The 27,562-nt window shown below is 46.1% G+C and overlaps 3 protein-coding genes across 3 annotated transcripts; all 3 read left to right on the plus strand.

Moving 5' to 3' along the window:
* Nucleotides 1-14,271: 14,271 nt before the first annotated feature.
* Nucleotides 14,272-15,215, plus strand: LOC309409566 (arylamine N-acetyltransferase, pineal gland isozyme NAT-3-like; the record flags this gene model as incomplete). Its single annotated transcript, XM_082005735.1, has 1 exon — nucleotides 14,272-15,215. The coding sequence occupies exon 1, from the start codon at nucleotides 14,343-14,345 to the stop codon at nucleotides 15,213-15,215; it is 873 nt and encodes a 290-aa protein (XP_081861861.1). The 5' UTR covers nucleotides 14,272-14,342.
* A 6,003-nt stretch (nucleotides 15,216-21,218) lies between these two features.
* Nucleotides 21,219-22,512, plus strand: LOC309409567 (arylamine N-acetyltransferase, liver isozyme-like; the record flags this gene model as incomplete). Its single annotated transcript, XM_082005736.1, has 1 exon — nucleotides 21,219-22,512. The coding sequence occupies exon 1, from the start codon at nucleotides 21,625-21,627 to the stop codon at nucleotides 22,510-22,512; it is 888 nt and encodes a 295-aa protein (XP_081861862.1). The 5' UTR covers nucleotides 21,219-21,624.
* A 4,177-nt stretch (nucleotides 22,513-26,689) lies between these two features.
* Nucleotides 26,690-27,562, plus strand: LOC309409568 (arylamine N-acetyltransferase, pineal gland isozyme NAT-10; the record flags this gene model as incomplete). Its single annotated transcript, XM_082005737.1, has 1 exon — nucleotides 26,690-27,562. One exon carries the CDS (start codon nucleotides 26,690-26,692, stop codon nucleotides 27,560-27,562), a length of 873 nt encoding a protein of 290 aa, XP_081861863.1.

A 27,562-nucleotide genomic window follows, 5' to 3' on the forward strand; every position in this document is an offset into this window, starting at 1 on the left:
TGTAAGGGTGTTCCACATAACTCTAGTCTCGTTTTGAACTGTTTTCCATGTAACATTAATCTGTTTTTCAACCGATGAAATGTGTGCTTACTCTTAACATGCCGTCCCTCACTTTGGACTGGCAATGGTTTATGCTGGTTTTGTTGAAAGGGTTCCTTATTGAGTCCAATTATGCTGAAATAAGTCAATGACCTGGAGAGAAAGATTCTATGTGTGGTGAGTTGCCCATGTTTAAATGGGACTTGAAGTTGTCACACCTGTAACTGAACTATTTCAACACTTTTTATGTATGCACAATCAGGCTCCTAGGTAATTTATAACCCTTCAAAACAAATAAGTAAATTCATGCAATTCCTTAAGGCGAGTCTGCTATATATACAAAAATAGATGCAGTATGTAATTTTCATTAGTTTGTCGCTTTAGTCCTTTGGTTTCTCTGTCTCTCCTTACATTTTTTACCAGTTATCTTGATGAAAGAGCTTTCAGCACTGTTCCTGGCAGAGGAAGCCCATGGGAGAGCGGGTGACTGCAAGAGCCCATCACAGGCATTGGCCCTCGGGGCCCCGAGGTTGACAAGTGGGTACATGCAAAGCTGGGGTGCTGCACCCAACACCCCAATCCCACTCCTCCTGCCCCAGGCAAGGCATTGGTGACTCCATATTAGCTTTAACCCAGGACTAATCGTTCTCCAATTAACAAGGAGATGCTTCTGTCTACCGGCCACTAATCTAATATCAATGTAGTTGTACTAACAAGGTTCCCAGGCATTTTTTAGGTTTAGCAGCATAGCCTTAACATTTGCCTAAATTCAGTGGCAAAAGTTTTAAAAGTCTCTTTACCTTTTGTTTTGCGTGTTGCTGTTACTCATTAGGCAAAATGCGGCACATCCTGTTGGGCAAGATGTGGAGGAGAGCTTCTAAAGAGAAGATCGTGTCGCTTCAACTAATCAACAGAATTCGAAGGAAATGTAGGACCTTTAGGACTTTTTAGGCTGGCACAGATGATTAAAGGCATTTGACCTCATGGGAACCAACAAAGCTCCCCTGGTGGCTCCACAGAAAAATACAATGCTTGTCCAGAGGCGTTATTGCTCATTTAGGCTCTTTTTAATGAATCCTGAAAAGAAAGACTCATCAAGAGTGAGATGGTGTCGATACCATGTATTAGAGCAGCTGAGATGTTGGGATTAATAGAGGTGGACAGGCTGTATAATTTGGGTGAAAGTAGCAAGCCAGAAGGTGCTTTTCATTTGTGGCGTTTACCCCCTGCCCAGACAGCCCACATCTTGCTACCGCTCGCAGGACGGGCAGGCACCCATCAGCCTTTAAAAACCCGCTGCTGCCAGACTAGACCGCTGCAAAGTCAATGTGGGCTAGTTCAAAGGGAAATATGTCGCTGCAGACGCTGCAATTAGCTCCTACCCAGCGCACATCACGCCAGCATCCCTTGTACCGCCGTGGCTCCGTCTAACTCCTTCACAGCAGGTCTTATTTTCCCTGGCTGCGAAGCTCCCTTGGACATGGCCGGGCTCCGCCATCCGTCCCTTGCCACTGCAGGGACATGGAGGCAGCCGTGGCCCTCAGTCCTTTCTCCTTGCTCACCAAAAGATGCCAGCAAAGAGCTTTGGTTCCTCGGGCTCAGCTGCCAGCGCTGCGTAGGAAGCCTCTGCACCGCACAGCCAATAACTGATTTGTCTTGAAGGACCTGCTTTTGGCATATTCCCCAGCGGGACCTTGAGTACAGAGAGCAGACATATTCTGCTGATCTGGATAATGTCATCAGATGGAGGCAAATTATTTTTAAGCAGGCGTTTCCACTAATTTCAGTGTTGAATTGTTTCCAATTAAAAAAAAAAAAATCCCTTGTGGACTCCACCAGGAGTGTGGTCTCTAATATTTAAATTGTCATATCCCAAAGGCTGAGTCCTGTTGAGAAATCAACAATTTGGGAAATAGAGAGTGTGGATTTGAGTTGGCCTTGAAAAAATATATTCTGTAAAATCTTTTATGGCAAGTGAAACAGGCAAGATGTTTCTATAGAGATTTCTGGAGTCCTAAAAGCTGTCTAATTAACTGAGGTTACAGTAGGAATGGGATGATCGGATGAAAAGGAAAGAGATGGGAGTGCTCGGATGACGGCGAAGGAATTTGTGCTGTGTGTTTGGGAGAGAAGTGGGGGCATTATGAAAGAACAACAGAATTTTAAGGGTATTTGGTCCTCTGGAGCTACAGGGAAATCTGCAGTCAATCAGTGGCCTTAGAGATGTGCCAGCCCCCGTGAACTGCACACAGCCCGGGGCGGTGCGTGTCTGCACACACATTTTGCTGCGTGCATGCAAGGAAGGACTTAATAACTCAGCATAAAATTAACAGGACTTTCATGTGTGGAGCAGAAACCTGTGTGTGCAGCCACACGTGATATGTGTGTACACGCACACAACGTGTGCACGCTTGGCTCAGAAGTTGCACGGTTTTGCATCGTTCACGCTGCCACAGCCTCACAACCGCCCATAAAAACTGAGCCAAAGCCCGGAGCAAGGCTGGTTCTGCCTTCCCGCCCCAGGAAACTCTCCATCAGGGCAGCAGCTGGGTATTTTTCTGATCACTAATAGATACTTCAAAAGGATTTCAAAGCAAGCTTACTAGAGCCCAGGAATCACGTTGGTTCAGTAGGGCTGGAGACAGAGTAAAATTACAGTGACATCTAGTGATCATAAATATTTCGCAAAGGTGCTACCAGCAAAAAAATACAGCATTCATTGTTAGACAGCTATTTTGAACGCATAACAGACAAAATCAGATCATTAGGCGAGGCCAGGGAATGAGGTGGGTTACAAATGAGGGTAGATTATGTGAACTGAAGTGCTGCAGGGATGATACAGATCAAAGTGCTGGTGCTGGGGAGGGTTGTGGGTGGGTTTCCGCAGGGATCTTCGCTAGGTCTGTATTTCTCACCGTTTCAGTGGGGTTTGTTGACGGTACTAAATCGCAGCACATTCATATAAAAGAAGCTCAACATTCTGGAGACTGGGAATAGAACTAATAAAATGACATGCAGCTTCAAAAAGTATGTGCTAGTCCGCAGGGAGGGAAAAGCAAAACGAGCCCTATTCAGTGGTAGGAAGACGCGGTGCTGCAGCAGCTCGACCTGAGCGCCGGACCAAGGCTGAAAGAAAAAACCAGAGAGAGAGCGAGCATACCAGCTGGGCATCAAAGCCACCATTCAGGTTTGCATCCTAAATCAAAGTGGGATTTGGGTTTGCATTTGGCAGCGGTAGGAACTCACTGGTTTTGTAATGTTTAGATTGTTTTCTACTCCAGGTTCCTGGTTGACCAGTGATGTAGTTTAAAAAAAAAAAAAAAAGGATTTTTCTTCTGGTTTTGAATATCAGACAAGTAGCCTGACCACAGTCATGCCCACTTGGTCAGGCTGGGCTTAAATTCTGCTGTGCTGCTGAAGTACCCTGCTGTAGCTGAGGCCTTAGCTATGAGTAAATGGTATGTTACCGAGCAAATGATTAAGAGAAACTCTTAGGGTGTTGCCTATTCGTGTCTTCATTGTGCAAAGTGATGAAAACCGCATCAGCCGGGTTAGCTGGAGCAACAACATCAGAGATAACTGATGCAGTTGGTGAATAGATTTTGAGGTTTTAAACTGGGTATTTTTGTGGCCGTATAAATATGCAGTCAAGTTTTCTTATGATGAAACATTCAGGAGCTGCTTCGATAAAAGTTGAGAAGGAAGCTCCCAGCCAATTTCTGAGCCCTTCCCTTGAGTCCCTAGCAGCCAGGCAGCTTTAGTCTCTCAATTATTAGCTGAAAGCAGAATATACATTCCCACCATCTGATTTCAGATGCTGCTGGAGATTATGCCTCAGACACATGCGTAGGGGAGAGACAGAGTCAGGCACATCGGGTGCTATGGCTGCCTCTGACTGTTGTGAGCGATAACAACAGAACTGGAGTTTATTAAAAATGGTAGCTCAAATTAACTACTGGGTTTCTGTGATTGGGTAAGTGACTTTCTAGAAGGAAGAAATCTGTGGTGGGACTTCAAGTTGTGTATTTCAGTAAATTTTTGATACAACACTATTTGGAAAATTATTAGCTATGCTGGCAAAGGCAGGAATTAGAAGAATAACTGCAAGGTGGGTAAGGACCTGGCAGAGGAAAGCTAAGAGGACCGGTGGTTGCTTCTGGTGAGGTTGCTTAGTGCTTTCATGGGCGAGGAAGGGGATGGGGTTCACTCGCTGAAGGGTTTACAGACCTGCTCACCGCATCTTCCCTGCAGGGCTGGGGAGCGCCTGGTGCCTCTCATAAAGCTGGAGATCGGAGGAAAAAGGGCATTGCAGCTGCTTCACTTGCCTGGAAGGCTGCTGAGTCCTGCCACGTCTCAGAATCTTCCCAAAGGGCTTGCACAGTTTCGATATTTTAGCAGAAAGCTACCTGAGTCGGAGGCACTTTGCTCCATCGCCTGCCCGGGTTCAGGGTCCGGGTCTCCAGCTGCAGTGACAGCACTGTATTTGTCAACGTTACGTTTGTCTCTGTTTGCTCTGGCCTGGGGGAATTGCGAGCTGCGCTGGGCAGGAGCTGCGATGAAACGCGGCGCGCGGTGCCCGCTGCTGGGCGGGCTCTGAGCGCAACTGCTGAGAAAGCAATTAAAAATAACATTAGTGTGAATCGACAAATTTAGCGTTGGGTTTGGTCTCAGTGGGACTTCACGGTGTGCGGCTGAACCGCAGGCTTTTCTCCATGATGGGTCTATTTTAAATAGGAGAGCAGCAGAGATGTGCCTCCAGCCCCTTAAAAAGCAGGTTACTTTTTGAGGACTATTTCACCAGAATGTCATACCACAGCACCTATTAAATAAAGGTTTGGGAAGGCGGATGACAATCTTCCAGCATGATAGCATCCCCAGCATCCGCCTGAGAGGAAACGTCGACCTGGATGTAGCATTGATTTGCACTGGTGTGATGAGGAAAAGAAAGTACCATTGCTGTTGCGTGGAAATTAGTTACCTTTTACCTTATGGGATGCAGACATACAGGGTTGGTCTCACTTTAATCAGGTTCATCATCCCACAGCAAAGGCCATTCACCAGTTCAGATGATCAAGGATCAAACCAGTCTGTGCTGGAAAACAAATAGTAATACTGTGGGCATCAGCCCCGGGGCAGCATAGCAGGCGTGGAGCTGATTTCTGGGAAAGGGCTGGTATTTGGGAAAGGGCTGCTTTTGGCATAGCTTGATTCCTGGAAGAGGACTAGATTCAGTAACTTGAAATGTTTTTTACAAGACTCACTCTGTTCAGTGAAGTGGATGTGATTTTAGATCCCACCACCTACGACAATCTACCCTGTCAATAGCGAATTTTTTCCCCCCTCCTGCTCTCCAGAATATGATTTCCTGCACTAACCGTATCTAAAATCTGCTTCCCAGCTTACAGTCCCTCCCAGACCCCCGGAGGTCTGTGTTCCTCCTTCCATCCCTCCCCAGGTACGGCAGTGCACAGGATGCCAGCCGGCAAAACCACGGGTGGTGTCCCCCAGCTCCATTTGCTCCCCTCCTGCTCCAGGTGTGAATCCTTTGTAGCTCTTCTTTCCCGTACGCCTGTACGGGATGCACACCGTGCTGTATATACCAGCTGCGGGTGCGTGGGGTGGTGGAGAAGACGTGTGAGAAGGGGCTTCAGGCGCCCACGAGTGCCTGCAGTGCCACTGACAAGTCGCACCAGTGTCCCCCACCCGTGCGTAGCGGGGAGGAAAGCCAAGAGCTCCAGGGTCCAGGTTGCCACAGTAACCCTTGCTCTACCACCTTTGGCTTTTACACCAAGAAAAACCTTCCATTCTGTAAACACCCAGCGCCATGGGCATGCCTGACACTGAAAGTATTTGTGGCGGGGCTATTTATTGCCAAGAATCGATGAAGAGCCCCGCAGGACCACCTTCTTGCTTCTGAATCTTCCCCCAACTGCCAGCCTCTCCTCGACACAGCCAAAAAACCCCAATAAAGGTAAGTCTGGGGGAGCATTTTGAATTCAGAGCATCTCTCCTTTCTTTTCCCCAGTTGCACTCCTGATTCAGCAGGGGTGGAGGGAATACGCTGTCATCGCAAACGTGTATTATTTCTGTGATGTGTGTTAGTGCATTGTAATGAATATGTGTTTTCCGAAGGCGCAGTTGGTTTTTTTCCTCTGCCGTTGCTGCAGCTCTCTGTTTCCTACTCTTCACTGAGATAAAAGGTTTCCCTCCCACCTACCTCCAAAAAAAAAAAAAAAAGAATTCTGAGTAATGGGAATGACAGAAGTCGTGTAATTGTTCCCGCTTTGCATGTTTCCACGCTGATTGCCTGAATTAGGGCTGATCTAAATTCCCACTAAAGTCAATCAGAGCCTTTTCACTGAAACACCAGCTTTCTTCTGGAGGAGGATTTTGGAGGAGCAGGCTCAAAGACAGGCGAGTGCAAGCAGCATTGGTCCGCGGCTTTGGTGGAACATGGACAATTTAACCCTGCTGACGATGGGTCTTGGTAGGTTCACTGCTCGTAGATGGTGACTGCTGCTGTATTTAGGCATATGTACACAGATTTTTTTTTCCCTGAACTAATATATGTGTATTTATATAGTTATATATTTGAATATATAAATTGTTCAGTAATATAAATTAGATCTCTATATGGAGAACATATGAACTATAAAGCCAAGATATTTTCTGTTTAGGCAAATTAAGGAATATTTCCCTTTGAGATGTTCTTTCTGTTGTTTTATACCCCAGTCGCAGAAATCTTGCAAGTGTTTCATCAGCACCTCTCTGCTATCCCAAATGCGAGCCCACCACATGCATTTCAGGGGACTGAGTGAATTTTCATTTTTCCCCACTGTATTCAGACACATATATAACTCTCCTTTGGTCAGCTCACCTGTTGATTAGCTGGGAATATTTTCCTCTTAGAATATCTCACAACAATGTTTTTGCATATGGTACGCGTTTGAATACCCAGGCATTTATGTACCTGCTAACGATAGAGACTGTTGACTTGCGAATCCTCTTTGCCCAGGCGGGTCATACCTAAATGGGTGGAATTATGTCTGCCCAGGTCACAGGCTATTTTATGTATTTGTTTAGCAACTGTACAGAATTTTTTCAGGTGATCAGCTAATTAATTTTAATGGGATGCCTTATGTTGACTTTTGGACTAGACCAACATAACATCTTTATTTTCAAATGCGGCATTTCTGTCCCCGCACAGGAAAATGCATCGCCCTGCAATTACGGAGCAGCTACCAATAATAGTGAAAATGTGGTGAAATTAAAGAGAATTATAAAGTGGTCTTTAGTGACTATTTCCCCATAGAACATCAGCTTTGTTCGCGGGCTTCGCCGTGGATGCCCATTTTGCCTGGCTGCACCTCTGTAACATTCAGCCCCAAAGTTTCCCCTTTGCAAAGTGTCGAAAGCAGGCCGCCGAGAGGCTATCCCTACCTCCCCGTCGATTTTGGGAGGGTGCCGAAGGCCTGTGTCCCGCTGTGGGTCGGACTCGCGCTTGGCGAGCGCTGCAGGAAGCAGCGGCTCTGCGTGATAAGGCGGCGGTTTGAACTTTCGGGAAGGGGGAAAAAGAAAAACAAACCGCCATGTGCCGACACTCGTAGCCAAATCACGCAGCCACCTCCTGCGCGCCGGGAGGGTGCCCGGCGCGGGGGCAGCCCCACGGCTGCTGGGGGGCAGCTGCAGCTGGAGGGCTGGAGAGGTGGGTTCTGACCCCGTTCCTGCCGCGCTGACTTTCTCGTTTGAACGCTCTCACGTGTGACGCCGCTGGTGCTGTCACCTCCCTTCCGGTAAGGAGCATTTCGGGCAGCGCTTGTGGGAGCCGGGGAGGGGGAAAACCAGACGTGGCGGAGAAGGGTGCAGACTGCAGCTGCCTCGTGCAGACGTGCATCGCCCCAAACACTCGGTGCGCGGGGGTCTGCCGACCCTTTGCATGAGCTCCCCTCCCTGCCCGGGATGGGGGGACACCCCTCCTCGCCTGCCCAAACGTGCTGGGCTCCCGGCGCCGCCTCATTGGCAGGTCCAAGCGCCGCCTGAGGAAAACGTGCCGCGAGTGTGGCAGGGTGAGGTTTGAGTTACTGTGCTTCCAGGATCAGGACCTGCAACCCCCAGGCCCCCGAGGAGACCATCGCCGGCTGCCGATCGGCTGGGCGTGAACTGGACCCTTCAGGAGGGAAAACCAGAGGAGTCTGTGGCCATGGGGATGTACCAGGTGCGAGGCCGGGTAGGACGGCATGTCTCTCGGGAAGGGGCTAGTGGGGATGGGGCACAGCTGGCCAAAGAGCTGCTGCGAAAGCCTGAGTTACCCAAAGTGCTTGGTAAAGAGTTCACTGGCCACAGCGGCGCTGGGCAAGGCAGGCAGTCGGATACAGAAGGCTCCCAGGCTGCCAGCCAGGCTGCTGGCTTCTCCTCCATCCAGCCCTTTCTCCAGCTACCAGCACCACAGCGTTCATGCATTCACACCATCTCGCTCTCCTTGTCTTCTTCACCCTCCTCGTCGGTGCTCTCAGCCACGCTCCTCATCTCCAGGTGCCAGCAAAGCCGCTGTCGCCATCGCCGCGAGCCTCCCCAGCCGCTCGCCGGCCTGCGCAGGCCCAGCTAGCGGCGCGTGAGGAGGACGCAGAACAACTCCCCGCTTGCCAGCCTGCAGGACTTTTCATAGCTGGACAACACCGCTGGTGCCTCCGGGAGGGGCGGCCCGCCGGGCGCTAACAGCACGCTGAGGGCATGGTGGTTGCTTGTGAAATGGAGGACAACGCCTCCTTCCAAACATGCGCCCCGGAGCCTCGTGCCGGGGTGGCAGAAGCGGCCGTGGGGTGTCCCCACGGCACTGTCACCACGCTCCAGTGAGGCCCCCGCCCCGATGTGTCCCCCACAGCCATCACAGCTCATGGGAAAATAACAGCCAGATGCGTGGACATGCTTTTCATCAAAGCAGTTACTTAAAATGTGTTTGGGTTTTTTTTCTTCAAATCCTCTGTGCGATAAAGCCATTCATGTAGAAAAGCCAATTGTTCCCCTTGTAATGGAATTTAACTGAATTACGACCACTTACATACGTGAGATTTATGCTGAAACCCTCAGGAGTGGAAGGCCCTACAGACCTACGTGGTCTCCTCGGTCTGTATTAACACCCTTGGCCGTTGGCTTGTGTGAAAAACCTCATATTGACAGGGTAAAGATAAGCAGAGAAGATAATTTTTGGCCCTCACCAACCCTCAGAAAGATGCCTCAGATAGTGGAAACGCTAAAATTGAGATTTGCTGTCTTCCTCACCAAGAAAAAGCCAAACGAAGTCCAGCACAGCTACTCCCTCCTGTGATCCCACAGGCAAAAGTTGCAGCATAGTCGCAGGCTCATCCTTCGGCCAGTGGGGTGGACACCACCGAAACGGCACGTGATGAATGCCGCAGACACCATTCCAGAAAGATCTATAGCCGCAGCTACCTGATATCTGTAATTACATAAGGCAGGCAATGAATATAAAGCATGAGAGAATTCTGCCATTATGAATATGTTTATAGGCCGTGAATATTATTTACCGCTCTTGTATTAGAAGAGCCTTCGTCTATTAAATTCCCTTTGGAAATGAAAGGCTAGAGCCAGCCACTCCACTCAGGGTGTGCAGCGTTTCCTTTTCCAGTGACTCAGAGCTCAGCAGGATGGAAGAATCTGACCTTATGAATGAATTTAAGATTTTATATTACTTCCATTTAAAACACCTTGATTGTTTTATTACTTTAAAAGTCTCTCTTCCCTCCTCCCCACCAAAACCAGACAGGTAAGTAAAATACCATATAGTTTGTATGTTAAGTATAATAGAATATAATATAATATACTACAATATACTACAATATACTACAATATACTATACTATACTATACTATACTATACTATAATATAATATAATATAATACAATATAATATACCTTGCTTTGTTATACATCTCATCACAGAAGGGAGCTGCTTAGCAGTGAGCAGACCCTCGACTATTACCCCAAACAGGGCACCCTATGCTTTTGTTTCCCCAAGCAAATATTGCAGCATGTAATGCTCTGTTAAAGCAGGGAGGGCAGGATATTTGATGCAGCCTCTCAGGAAAGTTAGGATGAGAGAAGGATTTCAGTAATAACTTAAATGCTGTCAACAGTTCGAAATAATAAATAAATAAAAGCGAGTCCAATGACATTGAGGTTCTTCTGGAAAAACCTCAACCAGCTTCAGTTCCTGCCGAGGCTGCAAAACTGAGTTGCAGTGTCCAGGTGGAGAGCAAGATCCTTTCCACGGACATTCCCATTTGCACCTTTCACCCCGTGGTCACGCTCCCCACAACCCAGTGGGCCCAGGTGGGGCTTTGCCCTTTGGTGCTTTTGGGAATGGGTGTAGGCAGGGATGCGTGGCATGTCGTGGCCTCATTACCCAGCAGCCGTGATTGCAGTTTATTGCCCCATCAAGCCTGAAATTAGCCCCAATGATCTGGCACAAAGCTGAAATGCAAACAGACTCTGGCAAGGCTCCTGGGTAAAGATCAGCATTTTCTTACCTTTAGTGCTCATTCAGGGTGTTTTGCCCTCTGATGGCCTTGGGCACGCCTCAGGAGAATGAGAGCTCGTGGTTTTAATGGCTTGAGGAGCAAAATGTGCAGGATGGAAAGAAAAAGGAGAGTGATGCAGGAATGTTGGCATGGGATAATGAGTTGGGATGAAAACTTGAAAGACAGGGGAAGAAAATGCTCAATATCAGAGCTATGTTATAGGGAGGGTAGTTGAGAAAAGCGGAGTATCAAAGTACCAGGAGAAATGGATTTTGCTCCTACTTGGTTAGAAAACACTTGTGTCTTAACTGGACCCCAAAGTTACCTGGAACAGATCCCCAACCACTTCACATTTGCCTGAGGGAGCACGGCAAGTGTCCACTTCTGGCACCATCTGTGGTCCCAAAGGACTCTGGGTGAGGAGCACGGCTGGTTCTGCTCGCACATTGCACAGCGATGGGTCCATGGGCTTCTTTTTAGTATGGTTTCCACCAGGACTGCGGGTCTGCCTCCTTGGCTTTTGGCTTCTCTTTGTCAAAATGAGAGGCTCAGCCTGTGGGAAAAGAAGGGATTATTCCATATACAGCATGATCGACCCAGGAATATGATATTTCTCTTTGTACCAAATTGGTTCTGCCCAGAGGAGCCCGATGAGGGCAGATATTCCATTCCCTTCAGTGCCTCTTGGCTTTGGGCATCAGTTCTCACTTGCGGGGTCAAGCAGCGGCCACTGATGGGATGATAAAGAGCCAAATTTTGATACGGGAGTGGAGCTGCATAATGGGTTACCACAGACATCTCTGTTTGGTCTCATTTATTATCTCTGCTAATTATTCCAATAAATCAGTGTGTGAATGAAGCTTGCCGTTGATACTAAATGTGAAGGACTGGAACTAATGTTGAGGAACTAACAGGAAAGAGTCCAGCGGTATATATGAGAGAATTAATAAGATTTAGCTTGGCACAATGCAAGCAAAACTTGTAGATGCAAAAGCAGTATGAAACACACCAAAAGGACGGAGCTCCCTATGCGTTAGCACTCCATAGTCATCACTTTGCCAACAGCATCTTCACCACCACGACATCCTCAGGGGCTACTTGTGGGCAAAGACCAAAGAAGACACACTGCTGTCCCAGTGCTTTCTTACATTCTATGAAATTTGCTGTAATAAAAAAATGCATGTAAATCATAGAGAGGAAATTAAGCAAAGGCAATGCTGAAGTTCTTGTGCGTGCTGATTGGGGCAAGGGGTTGCAGGTGCAAATTACTGTGCTGGAATCTTGCTGCTTTTCAGAAACAATGCAAAAATCTTCTCAGATTGAGTGCATGCAAGATTTCTTCCCCACGTTTCCAAACAAATAGTAACCTAATACCCGAGGAAAAAAAAAGTATTATCCAAGTGCATTCAGTTAGCTATTGAAACAAAAAAATACCCTTTTTGTCCAGCCTAAGGTAGCCCCTGCAGAAAGCATGAAATGAGTGAAAGTGCAGAGCAGTCTCTGCTGTAGTAACAGCCAGGTTTTGCACGCCTGTGTTGAATCAGTGGCGTTGGTTTTGCTCACTCACTACAGCTCTCCTGCTCCACCCTTCTGCTTTTTTTTTTTTTTTTCCGCCGGCTTTTGCAATCTGACAGAGGCGGGTGAGAGCGAGTTGAGGGAAAAGACATTCCCCTGAAGAGGAGCTGGAGAACAGTCCCCGAGCCCTGTCTGCGCTAGGTAAGGACAGCCAGCCACACCACTTGCTTTAGCCTTAAAATATCCCCCCAAGCCCTGGTGGCTGAACTGATTCTCCAGGTAAGATTTTTTTTTTACGCCCTGAATCTTGGTAGCTGAGCACTCCCTGACCAGGAAGTTAAATCTGTTTGAAGACAAAACACAGCAGAAAATGGTGTAACGGCAGAGTAGGAAACATTCAGCCGCTTGCGGAGCTCTCCTTGTGCGTCGCTGTAACAGGCATGCTGATTTATTTTCTCAGTTGTCAGCCTCAAGCAGATCGGGCATTCGTGCCATCTGACTTATTTCAGATACCACTGTTGAAAGGGCCTTTTAAACACCCACAAAAGATGGAAAGACAGGCAGAAACCCCCACATCAACGTTTTCCCTTTAAGTAAAAGTTACTATACACGTTTTGCCTGTGGTGGCAGAGTGAAAGAAAGGGAGAAAGAAAGGGGAAAAGAAAGGGGAAGAAAACCTCATTGCTGGTGCTGGTTTAAAGTTCAAACAGGAAGAACTACGTTTCTGATAAGTCTTCGAAAATGAATAGAGTTGTAGTTCTGGGGCTTTGGGGAGAAGCTTGTGAACGAGCCAAGAGCCGAACAAAGAGGATCCCCAGAATTATAACCTGATGCTCTTAACCTGATGTGGGATCATTCACAGAATTCGGGCCCGTTTATTGGATGTTTGAGACGTGGCGGAGGCTGCGACGCAGTAGTTACAGATTTCTGTAATGTTGCTATGCTAAAGGTTAGGACATGGGCGCAGCTGAAGCGGGGACACCCTCTGCCTCTGCCAGGAGAGTACAGCAAATGGAAATTTTGCATTTTCATTGCTTTGTTTATATACTGAAAGCATCTTTCAAAAATTCCCATGCAATTTGATGTGTGCTATTTTTTGTCCGATTGGGCTTTTTCTTATGATTTTGCCCTAAGAATTGTACACAAGAACTTGAGAACATTTTGGGACCTCTCTGGTCAATAATCTGAACAACATCACTCCATACGCAGAGATGTCTGAAATTTAGCGGTGCTTGGGGAGGAATAACAAAAATATTTGGCTACATCAAAATCCTTTCCGTATTTCCTTACCATCAAGGGCTGGGGGGGTTCGGGCTGCTTTCCACCCCCGTGCTCACGAAACGCATCCTCCCGCTGAGCCCGCTGAGCCCTTCTGCCGCGGCTGGGATGGGCAGGGTGACGCCTGGTCCCTTACCCATGGGCAGCCACCTGCCACTGGGGAGACTATGAGTTGAAGGGGCAAATGCATCCCAAAAAATGATGCCAGAAAATGTGGCTCTCCCTGGAGCTTGTAGTTTTGGCCCCAGCCTTGGTTTCCTCCTGCTGCTGGCACAGGGCTGTGATTAGCAGAGCCGGGGAGCTAAGCTGTGCTGCGGCAAGGTGGCTCACGGCAGATGCAGCAAAAAACCTCCCATGGCCTTTTCTGCCCTAAAAAATCCCTCGTGTGCTCCAGGTCATGTCTGCTACCACCAGCATGGAGAGCAGGAGTAGGTGAGACCAGCTTGTGCTAAATAATGAAGGAAACATGGCAGCAGGACAGATTTATTTCAGATTTGGTTGCAGAGGAGGCTCTGGATTCCTCTGCAAGAGCAGGAGGGTTTGTTTTTTGCTTCTGTTTTACTGAGTCAAACCACAAGTAAAGCAGTTCAGATCTGGAGAGTCTCAGTTCCTACAATTTCTAGCAGGGAAACAGTGCTGCTACTGTTTTTGTTCCTTCCTACAGAGATTTGTAGCTTTGCTGGGCAGGAACTCTCTGCTGAAATGTGCTTAGCACAGCTGGAGCCTCTCGTCACAGCTGTAAAAGAAACAATTAAAAATAACATTTGTGCTCATCAGCAGTGTCCCATTGGCTTCCCTCAGTGCTAATACTCACACTCAGCTGCCGTTGATAGGGCCATTAGTCAAATCCCGCTCCTCTTCTGAGCAGGTTGCCCATGCTGATGAGCGCCCCGTTATAAGGGATGGGGAAGATCCTTCCATCACTTCTGACACAACCTATTAATTTTTTTTTCATCCTCCTCTCAGAGGCAGCATGGACATCAAGGAGTATTTCAACAGAATTTCTTACCGGGGCTCCTATGATAAACTGGACCTGGCTACCTTGACGGATATATTCCAGCACCACATCCGAGCGGTCCCTTTTGAAAACCTTAGCATCCACTGTGGGGAAAGCATTGAGCTGGACTTGGAAGCGATTTACAACAAGATAGTGAGGAAGAGACGTGGGGGCTGGTGCATGGAAAACAACCACCTTTTATCTTGGGTCCTGAAAACCCTCGGCTACAACGTCACCTTTCTGGGATCAAAAGTTTATGTCCCGGAGTTCGACGCGTATGCAGAAGAAATCGATCACCTGCTGCTAAAAGTGGAGCTTGATGACAAATCCTACATAGTGGACGGCGGGTTTGGGATGGCCTACCAGATGTGGCAGCCAATGGAGCTGATTTCGGGGAAAGACCAGCCTCAGTCTCCTGGGGTCTTTCGCTTCCTGGAGGAGAATGGGGTCTGGTACCTCCACAAGGTGAAAAGGAAGCAATGTGTTCCCAACAAAAGCATCTCCACTGACCGTTACCTGGAGAAAGAAGGTTGCCGTCAAGTTTATCTCTTCACCCTTCAGACACGAGACATTGAAGACTTCAGAACCTGCAACACCCACCTGCAGACAGCGCCGAACTCGCTGTTTGTGAAAAAGTCTATCTGTAGCCTGCAGACTGCCGACGGCATCCGGGCTCTGGTGGGGTGGAATCTCACTGAGATGCAGTACAATTTTAAGGATAATATGGATCTGGTGGAAATCAGAATCCTTGCAGATGAAGAAATAGAGAAAACACTAAAAGAGAAATTCAATATAACACTAGACAAGAAATTGGTACCCACCAATAAGAGCAGGTTGTCTCTGTTTTAACTCACTGCCTGAATTATAATTCAATCCAGTGGCATTACATGCAATCCTTCCCCCTATTTCTGACAAGCATCTAAAGGTTAAGCTTTCTCTTTCCATCTACACCAGTGTAAGGCAGAACATATTAACATGAATCTGGAAAAGAAATTGATTTTCACAACTGCTCCTGCATCTCTCTTTGGTTTGCGTACCAATAATTTCTTCCTAGCTCAATCAAATCACTTCCCTTCTGTTTGTGCTTAGCTGGAAGCAGACTCTGCCCATTCCCTACTCCCTTCATCTCTGAAAAGCTTTGCTAAATACACCCAGAGTAGGAGCACAGAGTGAGCTGTATGTCTCTTTCTTTATTACTTTGCACTGCCACCTGAGGAACATCATACCCACCTCTTAAATGAATACCATATTATTTTTGGAATTTAATAGACAGAAAAACAAAGACATCCAGTGCTGAGTTTGCTACAGTCAGGCCATAAGCCTGTCCTTTTTGCTCTCGCATTCGCAACACCCTCTTGTGCTGCAGTCGGACAGTCCCACACCTGTGCCGCACTGTGCGAACACGTACGGACGGGCTATTTGTGGCCTAAAGCTGGTGAGAAATATTAATGGACAATTATGTCACGTTTCAGACTTTGCACGACTCCCATTCTCCCAACGACGTAACCAAAAAGCAGTGTTTCTTTGAACTGAAAGCGTCTCCCATGCATTTTGTTTGGTACCACCCAGCAGCAGACTGCTGGGAATACATGCTCCTCTCGTAAGACTCTACTCAGAGTGTTATCGCACATTAATTATTGCGACTGAACTCAAACACATGCGCAGAATTATTTTTCTGGAACATGTCTGTTCCGCTGAAGATGTGTTTGCAGTGATACTAATTATATTTGTATAAGGAGAAATGATTAATCTGAATCAGATACCTAAAGGCTAAGATTTTTAGTATGAGGAATTACTCAAATGTGATCACTTAGCCCTTTGAGAAGATGCTTGATGTTCTTTTATGTACAAATCTTGGAAGCATTACAACTGTGCACTTACAATTAAGTAAATTATACAAATGAATTACAACTAAATAAACAAGTCAAGAATTGGGAAGTAGAACTATTCAGCTGTTTTTTCCCCCAAATTACAACGTGTATCCCCAAAATAAAGAATTTCATTAATCACTGCAGTTGTCTTGATTATTTGTATGTGCTAATATTTTGCAGCAAAGGCTTTTAAAAATACAATAACATGGTGACCCTTTTTAAAATTTGTTATGCAATTATGCGCAGCTTCCTATAACTAACAATTTATAGTTAATAAAAGCTCTTCTGCACGTTCACAAGGTATTTCGTAGAGACACAGTGAGTTCCCCAAATCCCCATCTTCCCAGAGTCAAGCACATCCTTATGTCTCATTGTCTGCAATAGTCCCTTGCAGCGCATGAGGCTCCCCCATCCTATAAGGAAACGAAATGTTGAAGACTGACCCTGTAGTGGATTGCAGAAGAAAAAGGGGCTTATAGTGTGGACCAGCAGTTTGCAACACAGATGGTCAGAAGAAACTGTCCTAGGATCTGGATTGTTTGCAAGCTGTATACTTCTTTGGTCCCCACGTTAGTGGAAGAGCTAAAGGAGCTAAATAACATAGAAATAGTGTGGCCAGCAGGAGTGGGGAAGTGATCGTGCCCCTGTACTTGGCACTGTGTTCAGTTTGGGGCCCCTCACTACAAGAAGGACATTGAGGTGCTGGAGCGTGTCTAAAGAAGGGCAGTGAAGCTGGTGAGGGGTCTGGAGCACAAGTCTCATGAGGAGCGGCTGAGGGAACTGGGGTTGTTCAGTCTGGAGAAGAGGAGGCTGAGGGGAGCCCTCATCGCTCTCTACAACTACCTGAAAGGGGTTGTGGTGAGGTGGGGGTTGGTCTCTTCTCCCAAGTAACCAGCGATAGAACGAGAGGAAATGGCCTCAAGGTGCACCGGGGGAGGTTTAGACTAGATATTATGAAAAATTTCTTTACTGAGAGAGTGGTCAAGCATTGGAACAGGCTGCCCAGAGAGGTGGTGGAGTCACCATCACTGGAAGTGTTCAAAAAACTTGTAGACGTGGCAATTCAGGACATGGTTTACTGGGCATGATGGTGTTGGGTTGACGGTTGGACTTGATGATCTTGAAGGTCTTTTCCAACCTTAATGATTCTGTGATTCTGTGAGCTAAACTCGGTGGGTTTATCCTTGCAGCAGCCTGGCAGCTGGGGAAGGGCATTGGGACGGAGGTAAAAGCCCAGTCAGGTCTCACGGAGGTGCGGGGCAGGAGAGTGTCCACGGCAGAGCCAAGAAGCGCCATCATTTGTGGGAGCAGACATGGGAAATACCTAGAAAAGGCTGTGCCCGTTCCTCTCCCCGTGCCTGCGTGTTTTTCGTGCTCTGGGCTGTTTCATAGGCTCAGAGGTAGGAGTAGGGCGTTATGATGTCCATTGCCCCTGACATACAGCACATGAAGGGCAAATAATAATACGAAAAACTGCTTTTCTTTCAGCTGGCTCATCTCCTTGAGTGTGAGCCCCATCGGCTGCTCTGGCTGCTGCCTGCTTTGTGGCACAGCTCAGCACTTCTGGCCGTCCTGCTCAGCACACACATGGAAGCATATTTTATTGCTGAGCAATCAAATGAAACTCTCGGTTGGGAAGGGAAAACAAAAGAGGCTCCTTCATCTCAGATCGCACTAGTTTGCTTTTTCCTTATCACTAACTTTGGAGGCAAATCCTTAAAGGCATAGCAGGCTCAGGGAGCGCAGCGCTTTCCGGGAGCAGCATCCTCACTGCTGAAGAACAGGGCTTCTCTTTGAACCCAAGGGGATTTAGACAGCTATATGACTTTGCAGATCTGACCTTGCTGCTCTGGAGCTCTGGTATCAGCCACGCAGAATAGCTCAGTGCGGTGTGATGAATTCAACAGTTGCCATCCCCTGCCAATAAATCGGTGTCTTCCTTGGTGTGGATAAGTAGCTTTCAATCATAAGTAAGTCACTTCCTACAGGGATCCAGGCCACATGAGTGTCAACAGTGTAAAATCAGTATCAAAATTTGAACTATTGCTTTGCTGCTTCAGCACGGGTGCAACCATCCCGGTGCCCCAGAGACTGAAGCACGCGGGTGACCTGTGGGGTTGAGGACGGGGTTATAACCACTTACAAAAGTTGGTTGCGATACCCATACTGTATTTCTCCTTTGCGTTCCTGGAGGGCTTCAGTTCTCAATCAGTAACGTGGGAGGTTAAAATCTACTCAATAATGTAAGCAATTTGGGGACTGGATCATTTTAAGTCTCCCTGTGCAGCACCTAACACAATGAATTGCATGACAGGGCTTTCTACGCATATGCCAATACGAATAAACCAATAAAACCATCAGAATATAAATTATTATAAAAGAAGAAAGTCTCTCCCCTCTTTTCCTGCTGTGCTGGAGGATGACACTGTCCCTGCCAGGCAGTAAAGGCAGCCTGGACCTTTAAGAGCAGCAATTCCCAGTACAACTCTTCCTGGGAACTTTGGAGCAAACCACGTCAGAAAGCCTGAGCTCGCTGGCTGAGAGGTAAGTGCCCGAGTGTCTGATCTGTAACTTCATCCTGCAGCCGAGGGTCAGCCTGTTTGGAAAAGCCCACCCCTGCCCATCTGCATACCATGTGCATTAGCACTGTAGGCATATTAGAAAAGCAGAAATTACAGCTGACGGCACGCGTTGCATTGCAAGGACGTTGTCCAAGTACAAAGATCAAGTGCTCCAGACTTAAACTAAGCCCTTTACGCTGAGCCAGAGTGTATGAAAAACCCGGCTCCTGACTTACGGTGTAGCTTAAAATCAAATTGTACAGGCATGGGCAAGAGGATCGAACCTTGGAAGCCTCTCATCAGTTTTAGCAAAGAACTATTCAGCCTAATTATGAAAGGAGACAGCAATCCCCAGGGACGCTCGCAGACAGGCAGAACTAACCTCTGAATATTGCTACCCACCACGCCGCTCCTGCAAGCGTGCCCGAACGCTGAGGGAAGCTCGGCTGCTGCAGGAGCAAAAGTAAACAAGGCTGAGATCTGGTCTGGGGCTTAAGATACTTGGTTTTGGAACGCAAACTGTCCCCCGGGCAAGGGCTTGCTCGCCGCTGCGGCCCCGTTGCTAGCGCCGCGGGAAGGGTTGTGCCAGGGAGCCAGGCTGCCTCCGGGGAGGCGAGGGGGTGAACACTGCCTTACGTGAATGTTTCCTAAAGCAAGAGATTTTGTACTGCTGCTTTATTATACCTAAACCTCTTTAAGTATTCAGTGAGATCAGAGCCCATTTTGTCAGCCACCACAAGGCCGCCTCGACTATACAGACTTTAAATCGATGAGGCCAGAGAAGGGGCAGCTGGGGAAACCGAGGCACGGGCTGCGAATTTCCCAGAGTATGTTTTGCTGAAGCCTCTTTGCCAGCACCCCATGGGGGCTCTCGGTGGGGGAGTCGCTCGCGGCTGGCGGAGGAGAGCTGGTTGTACGCTGCGCTCTCGGGGCGACGGGGACACCCAGGCCCGGCAGACAGGCTGCGGGGGGGGCGTCGGGTCTGCGGCTGCTGGCCCAGGGCGGGACGGGGCCCTTCTTGCTTGAAAGCAAGTTTCAACCTTATCAGACCCACCAGGCTAACGGACTTGCTCGGGCCCTCCTGGCTAACAGAGGTTCAGCTCGACGCCGTCACAGGGAAAAGCTGTTTCTGACTGGCTGTGCAAAATGGCTAAAAGTGGGAATAGAAAGAAAAACGAAGCGGAAGACCATAGGATGAGCTTGCCAGCGTACACGTGCGCTGCCTGTTGTGGAGGGAATGCCTTTCTACACCCAGCGTTTCCAAGGAGATCCTGCCAGAGATGAGTGCCCTTGTCCTAAAAAAGGGATGGAAAAAGCCCATAAAATGCAATATCAAAGACACATTACTGTTTTTGCATGTAGCCTGTTTGGATCCTTTTGAAGTGAAAATGTTTATTTCTTATTCCCTTATTGTCCTCTATTTTATTACTTTTTCCTGTGTTTTTGCATCAGCCAGTCTGAATCCTGGTACCAGTACAGATCAGGAGCAATACAACTAAATCAAGTGAGTGGTGCTGCTGACATGAAAATTGGGGTTAAAGTCTAGAGATTAGGTCATCTGATGTGCTCGCCTTCTGGGGCGGGGGTATTTCTACCTATGTATTTGAGGTGGGATTTTCAAGAGCTCCCAGCACTCACTGGAGTGCTGCCATGGATATCGGGTCAAACTGCTGGTCACTCCTAGGGGAGCAGTTGGACCATATAGTCAATGGACTAATAGTCTCCTGCCTCATCTACATCAAATGATTTTTGGAAAATCCTCCCAGGGAACATGTGACTGATTTTAAGGAGCAAGAAATCCTCAGACCTTTTGGAAATTAATACAGTCCTTAGCAGACCGTGAATTGTTCTGGAAAACAAATATCCTTGCATGGAAAAAAATAAAATTTAAATTAAAGGCAAAAGAAATCCATGCAGATACCAAGTGAGTCAATAGATAGAAGCGTTACAGGGATCCTTCTGAATCTTGGCAACATAGCCAGTACCAATGACAGTCTCTTTCTGCTAATGGAAGGAAAGGGTATCGGAGACGTAAAGACACAAAATATATCCAATAATTTAAGCTGAAACTAAGGCCTTTGGTTTGCAAAAGATGGTAAAAGAAACCAAAAGCCAATGAATATGCCTTGAATATATTCTTAGTAATTATCAATTCCTCTGACCCTCAGGTTAGAAAAATGAACAGTTCCTTCCTTTCAACAGCCAGGGGGTCCAAGCTGTGTCTGAACTCCACAGGGAAACTAAAGAGATTAAGAAAACAACAATCTACTTCACATGGAAGCCTGTCTGAAATGGTGACACACTGAGATGTTAACCCCCGTTAGTTGAAGCCGTGAATGTAAAACCTTCCAGTTAAATTACCTGTGGGATAAATAAAGACTTGCTTACCTGTTACGGTAAAAGAAACAGTAAGAAATTGCTGTGACTTTCATGATGGTATGGTCTAGCAGCTCTTCTGCAAACCTGTTGTCTGTCAGTTTTATAAATTTTTTGTCACGTGGAGCCCTTATCCGGGGCCAGAGATTCTGTTGTGCCCATGCCCCATCTTCCCATAGGTTGCCGTCCACCTGGGTTGAAGGCAACATCTGAGAGAAAGAAAGCATTATTGTCACCTGCTCCTATCCTCATCTCTTTTTGAAGAAATACAGATGACACAGGCAGGTCTAGCCTGCATTCATCTATCAAGGGCACAGGTTTCTTTCAAATCCTCAATAAAATGGCCTAGGTTACATTTGCAGGCTGGTTAACCTGTGCTACAGAAATAGGAGTGAACCCCTTGACAGCCACACAACAGTAACAGGCTATTTTTCTGCTCACACAGGCAAAATGAACATTCAAGAGTATTTAGCAAGAATTTCTTACGACGAGTCCCATAAGGATGCAGACTTGCAAACCTTAACAGTCATCTTCCAGCATCACATCCAGGCGATTCCTTTTGAAAACCTCAGCATGCATTGTGGGGAGCCCATTGAACTGGATTTACAATCTACCTACAATAAGATTGTGAGAAAGAAACGTGGTGGATGGTGCCTGGAAAGCAATCACCTTTTATTTTGGGCCTTGCAAGAATTAGGGTATGATGTCTGTATTCTTGGAGGGAATAGTTATAAACCAGCAGAGAGGGCATACACTGCTGAGATAAATCATATCCTGCTGAAGGTGGTGATCAAGGGAAATTCCTACATCGTAGATGCCGGTTTTGGTGGTGCCTACCAGGCGTGGCAGCCATTGATGTTGATTTCTGGGAAGGATCAACCCCAGATCCCCGGCATCTTCCGCTTCATGGAAGACAATGGCACCTGGTACTTCGAGAAAGTCAAAAGGAAGCATTATATTCCTGAGCCAAGTGTCCCTTTCACTGATACTCCAGAACTAGGGAATATCAGAAAACTATATGCATTCACGCTCGAGCCACGACATATAAATGACTTTCAGGAGCTAAACTCATACCTACAAGTGGCTCCAGATAACATACTTCAGAAGAAGTCAATCTGCAGTCTCCAGACCACTGAAGGGCTTTATGCCTTAGTTGGATGGACCTTCACTGAGATGAAGTATAACTATATGGAGGATATGGACCTGGTGCAGATCACAACTCTTACAGATGAAGAGGTTGAGAAGACACTGAAAGACAAATTCAATATAGTGCTGGAGAAAAAACTCGTGCCAGTAAACGTTCGTGGCTTGCCACCTAATTTAGTGGATACAATCTAATTCTAAGGCTATACTAGATGGATCTTTAAATATCCAATAGAAAAAGTTCTAAAATTAGTAACATTAATCTGATTCTAAAGTTGAGCTAGTCAGATAAATACAAAGCTCGGTAAATTCAAGTACACTGCTAATTAACTGCATATACCAGTTGCGTATTTTTTCTTCAGCTGCTGCTTCTTTAGAAGCTGAGACATCATACTGCCTCTAATTTGCTCATATGGAATGCTTTTTGACTCCATAACATTTTGTTCCACCTCTATAGATCTCATGTTATTCAGATATATTTTGTGGTAAAGGAGACAAAAACGATACAGAAGGAGGAGCTGTGTTACCATTTTACACAAAAGACCTCTGACCTTTTTTTGGCATTATTTCCAATCTCCTTCTCAGCAGAGTTTTACAAATTATTCACTTCTTTTAACAGTCTGAAATAGAAAGTTGAGCTAAATTTGGCTTTCAAAGACTTCATAAAAAAAAGAAAAGTTAAGACTTTCTCAAAACAAGCCACTATAGGTGCTGATTAGCTTATGATGAAGTAAGTTGAAAGACTTGACTCCTATTCCCTTACCAGAAATCGACTTAAAGTGAGCTATTGATGCAAGGGCACTTAAACCCAAAAGCTCTCTGATTTTGAGTGCCCAGTTTTTCTGGGTCTGATTTTTCTGTGTCCCTGAAATTGAAAAAAAAAAAAATCAATAGAAGCTGAGACGATTCAACATTTCTTAAAATCGGGCTTTTGGTATCAAAAATGGAAACAATTAAAGTTAGATCAACCTTTGCAAACCATAATCTAAACTTTTGGGGCCTAACCTTCCTGTGATGTCAAGCGGTCACGACAGTATTACAGATAAAACTCTTAATATTTATTACAAAACAGTATTCTGCAGAAAAGCTACCTTAAATAAGTAATACTGCAGATGCGAAAGAAAACACTGGGAAATTAGGACATGCCACCGGTGTGGTTTCACAGCATGATATATGTAACACAAAAGCTTTTTACCTTTATAACACCTGTGGCAGGTACTGTACAGGATGCGTCGTGAAAGAGGGCGACAGAAGAGCATCGGTCCTCGGCCAAAGACAAGACTTCGATGCTCGTACTAGTCAACCACAGAGATGCATGGGGCACCTGATGTGCCTAAAGCTCAGATGCAGTCTTACGTGCTCTTTGCCTTCCCAAACGGGACCTCCGACTTTCCACCTCCATCAAATGAAGAGGAGCCATGCTTGACAGGGAGGCAATTAAACCAAGAGCCCTGCAACACTTTTGAAGATGCAGAAGGCCGAGTTTTAGAGAGGAAATGACTTTCCTTGGCAATTCACTTCACCCACAAGGAAGCAGGTGACTATCCTTCACTGGAAAGAGCTGGCCTGCAAAATAGCAATAATTTAATTTAAAAGTGCTACAGAGCCGTTTGCAACTGTCTACTGTAATTATTGTACATGGAAAACAAGTTCAGTCTGGTCTTAACCGGGGGAAAACATAAACATCTACTAATAGAGAAGAAACAAAGTTTAATTTGCTCATGGATCAGTGAAGTCCAAAAATGTGCATTCATTTTGGGTGGACTCTGCACTTTCTTGGCATTTAAGATTCAGGAGTGAGGGCCAGCAGAGCTTAGAGAGGAAGACAACCCTCACAATTTGTATCCACTCCTGGCTTTACTGACTGCTGTCCCAGTAATAAACCCAGAAGCTGAATACATCAATAAATAAATAAGGCCATCGTAAGAGGTAAGTCTATTTTCTTAAAAAACCCTTCAAAGAAACCAAAAACCTGGTTTCTTTATCATGGTAAAGATCATGGACAATAACACATGCAATATTCTCTTTAGGAAAAATGTTATAGAAACGTGTAGATATAGAGCTAAAATATCACCTGCTAAACATGGGCTCTTAAAGAGGGCAAAACAGTGATAATGCAATTTCAATTCTGCTATCTTTCGCTCTTCAGGAGGAAATTCACCTGACTATGAGAGAGGTGCTTTTTTTAACATACAATAGTAGATGTAAATTTAGAACCACAACCTCTTGGTGGAAGTTATTCTTTTAGATTTTTAACTTTATTTTAAAATATTGCAAATGCAAAGGAGGCAAAAGAGCAATCTAATAATCAATAGATTATGCTTCATGGGAATAAAATTACAGTCCTTTAAAAACAACTTAAAAAAAATTACAAACTGTGGTTTGTGTACCCCAGAAATTCCATGTGCTGACGTATTAGGATAAAGGTAGACAGACAATGTATTTTAACAGTGGAATTGCTGATAGTGTGTATAGTCCTGGTAAGGAATATTTTTGTATGAACACCTTCATTTGCACATTTAGAAATAGTTATTTAAAGGTCTTCTGCTGATGTTTTTCTCTGCATAAAGCATAGCCACATTTGTGCGACTACCTTTTCAGTATCTAGCTTTTCATCTGATCTGCTCACAATTCAAAGGAACGGTAGCTTTCCTCTCCCACAGTCAAGATCTAATGCTGATCGATCATATTACGGAGCTGCAAAGAGAAATTACAAATAATATAACCTCGAGAACCAGCTTTATGTTGGTGTGAACTATTTAGCATTCACAATTTGAGCGGGTAGGAATGGATAGACTTGGATTCTGCAAATCAAAAGAAAAAAGTGCCAGAAGTCTTATGTTCTACTTAAAAAATATTACATTGAGAATACCCTCCAGCAACACACTCAAGTATCACTGGGAGCTAAATTCCTTTCTGTAGAAGATAACACGTGGTTTTTGATGGGGCTTGCCATTCACTTTGGACAGCTGCTTCTATACCATGCATATGCACGTCATGAGTCTGCCACTGGAAATCTTGAGAAATTCCAGTTTCCAGTAAACATTCAATGGTTCACCACTGAATTTATCTGAATACAACAGTCTTCCCGAGTTGCTAATTTTAAGTGTCTAAACCTCAGCTTACTGTACGTACAAAAGATTTCTAAGTAGCTTTGTGGGTTGTCATTATTTGCAGTAACTCTAGGCTGCTGAAACACTTAGTGCTTTCTTTGGAAAGAATCAGGCTTTCAAAACATTTTGTGCCCAGCTCCATACCCAAGCAGACGATCTACAGTGTATTTTACAAACAGTATCTGTCAGATACCTCCAGAGCATCCAGCTCTTAATGGTGGCCAGCGGACTGTGTGCGAAAGCCAGATGACTGTGTGTGACTTTCCATGGTTATTGGAAGGCAGAAAATAAGTTGAGTAGTTCCTCATCCAGCAGTCTTGTTCATGAGGAGTCCTACCAAGGCAGGCCAGGAGGGGAGCACTGCTGGAGGCAGGACAGACCAGGGATGCACTGTATGAGGCTTCGGTACTTCTCAGTTACGCCTCCTCTGGAAGGACTAAAGTGAGTTTTGAGAAAGGCCAGGATTTGAGACATGTAAAGCAGCCCCTGTCCAGTCTCAGGGCACCCTGCGAGACGCAGGGCAGAATGGGGAATAGAGATGTGCTCTTTGTCTTCTAGGTCACTCGCCTCCATTCAGATTCATTATTCCAACACCAAAATGAGTTTGAGCAAAGAGACTCAGTGGTCTGCAACTCTTGCAGAGGTCAGAGTTTATTTTCAGTTATTTATCTGAATAAAACTTGACACTTTACAAAATGTGCAGGGAGTATCATTTTCACTTTTTGTGAGTGGTGAAAGAGCGACACGTACCGAACGAGCAATTCATTTACCGTCAGGTAGATCAGTGGCAGACTCATGAAAAGAACATGTGAATCCTGGCTCGAATTATCCTCCCTCTGACTGGCAGATGACACTGCTTCTCCCATTGACACTCCTTTCACCGAAAGTGAATTTAGAGCGGTTTTCACGAACCCTCCTGAACACTCCCTAGCATGATCTTGCATTTCTTCTTAGCCCCGCTGTTACAATGCAAATACAGCAAATCCCCGTTTCACAGCCACTGCACATCAAGCTGAAATTGCGTCAGCTGTTTGCCAGAGGGGTGACTCCAAGGCAAGAAGCAAACCCTCACGTGCACTGCTCTTCTTTGCTCGGGGAACCATTTGACAGGAATACTTGTTACCTTTGAAAGCGCTCTAATGAGGTTCAGGAGATTAAAGCATCTTTGCTGGCAGCAGCCTGGGCAGTTTTTCACAGCATCGTAAATCATTGACGTAAAGAAACAAAACCAAAATGCATTTCCTTCATTTACAGGAGACATGAACCTTGAAGAGTATTTTGTGAGAACTGGCTATAAAGGTTCCCTTGAAAAACAAGATTTGGAAACCTTAACAGATATATTCCAGCACCACATCCGTGCAGTTCCCTTCGAAAACCTCAGCATCCATTGCGGGGAGAAAATTACTTTGGAGTTGGAGCACGTCTATAACAAAATTGTACGGAGGAAGCGGGGTGGATGGTGCATGGAAAACAACCAGCTGTTGGGCTGGGTCCTGAAACGCCTGGGGTACGATGCCAGCTTTCTGGGAGCGTATGTGTTCAATCCGCATCAAAACGCATACGCCAGCATCATGACCCACCTCCTTGTAAAGGTAGTTATTGATGGCAAAGCCTATATTGTTGACGGAGGCTTTGGTGTGTCCTATCAGATGTGGCAACCGATGGAGCTTGTATCGGGGAAAGACCAGGCCCAGGTTCCCGGCGTCTTTCGCTTCACGGAAAAAAATGCCATCTGGTACCTTGAGAAAATGAGACGGAAACAATACATCCCCAATCAAAATTTCTCGAATTCGGATCTTCTGGAGAAAAAAGAGTGTCGGAAAATTTATATGTTCAGCCTTGAGCCACAGACAGTGGAAGATTTCCGTTCCCCGTGCGCGTACCTTCAGACCTCTCCAGATTCCCTCTTTACAAAGAAGTCCATCTGCACCCTCCAGACCACTGATGGCTTTCGTGCGCTAATTGGGTGGACACTCACTGAGACCACATACAACTACAAGGAAAACATGGATCTGGTGGAATTCATAACTCTTGAAGATGAAGAGGTGGAAAAAACCCTTAAAGAGAGATTCAGCATAAACCTAGATAGAAAACTTGTCCCAATTAATGTCAAAGGATTTTACACAATCTAG

The sequence above is a fragment of the Phaethon aethereus genome, assembly GCF_964289735.1.
Source record: "Phaethon aethereus genome assembly, chromosome: 13".
Lineage (NCBI taxonomy): Eukaryota > Metazoa > Chordata > Aves > Phaethontiformes > Phaethontidae > Phaethon > Phaethon aethereus.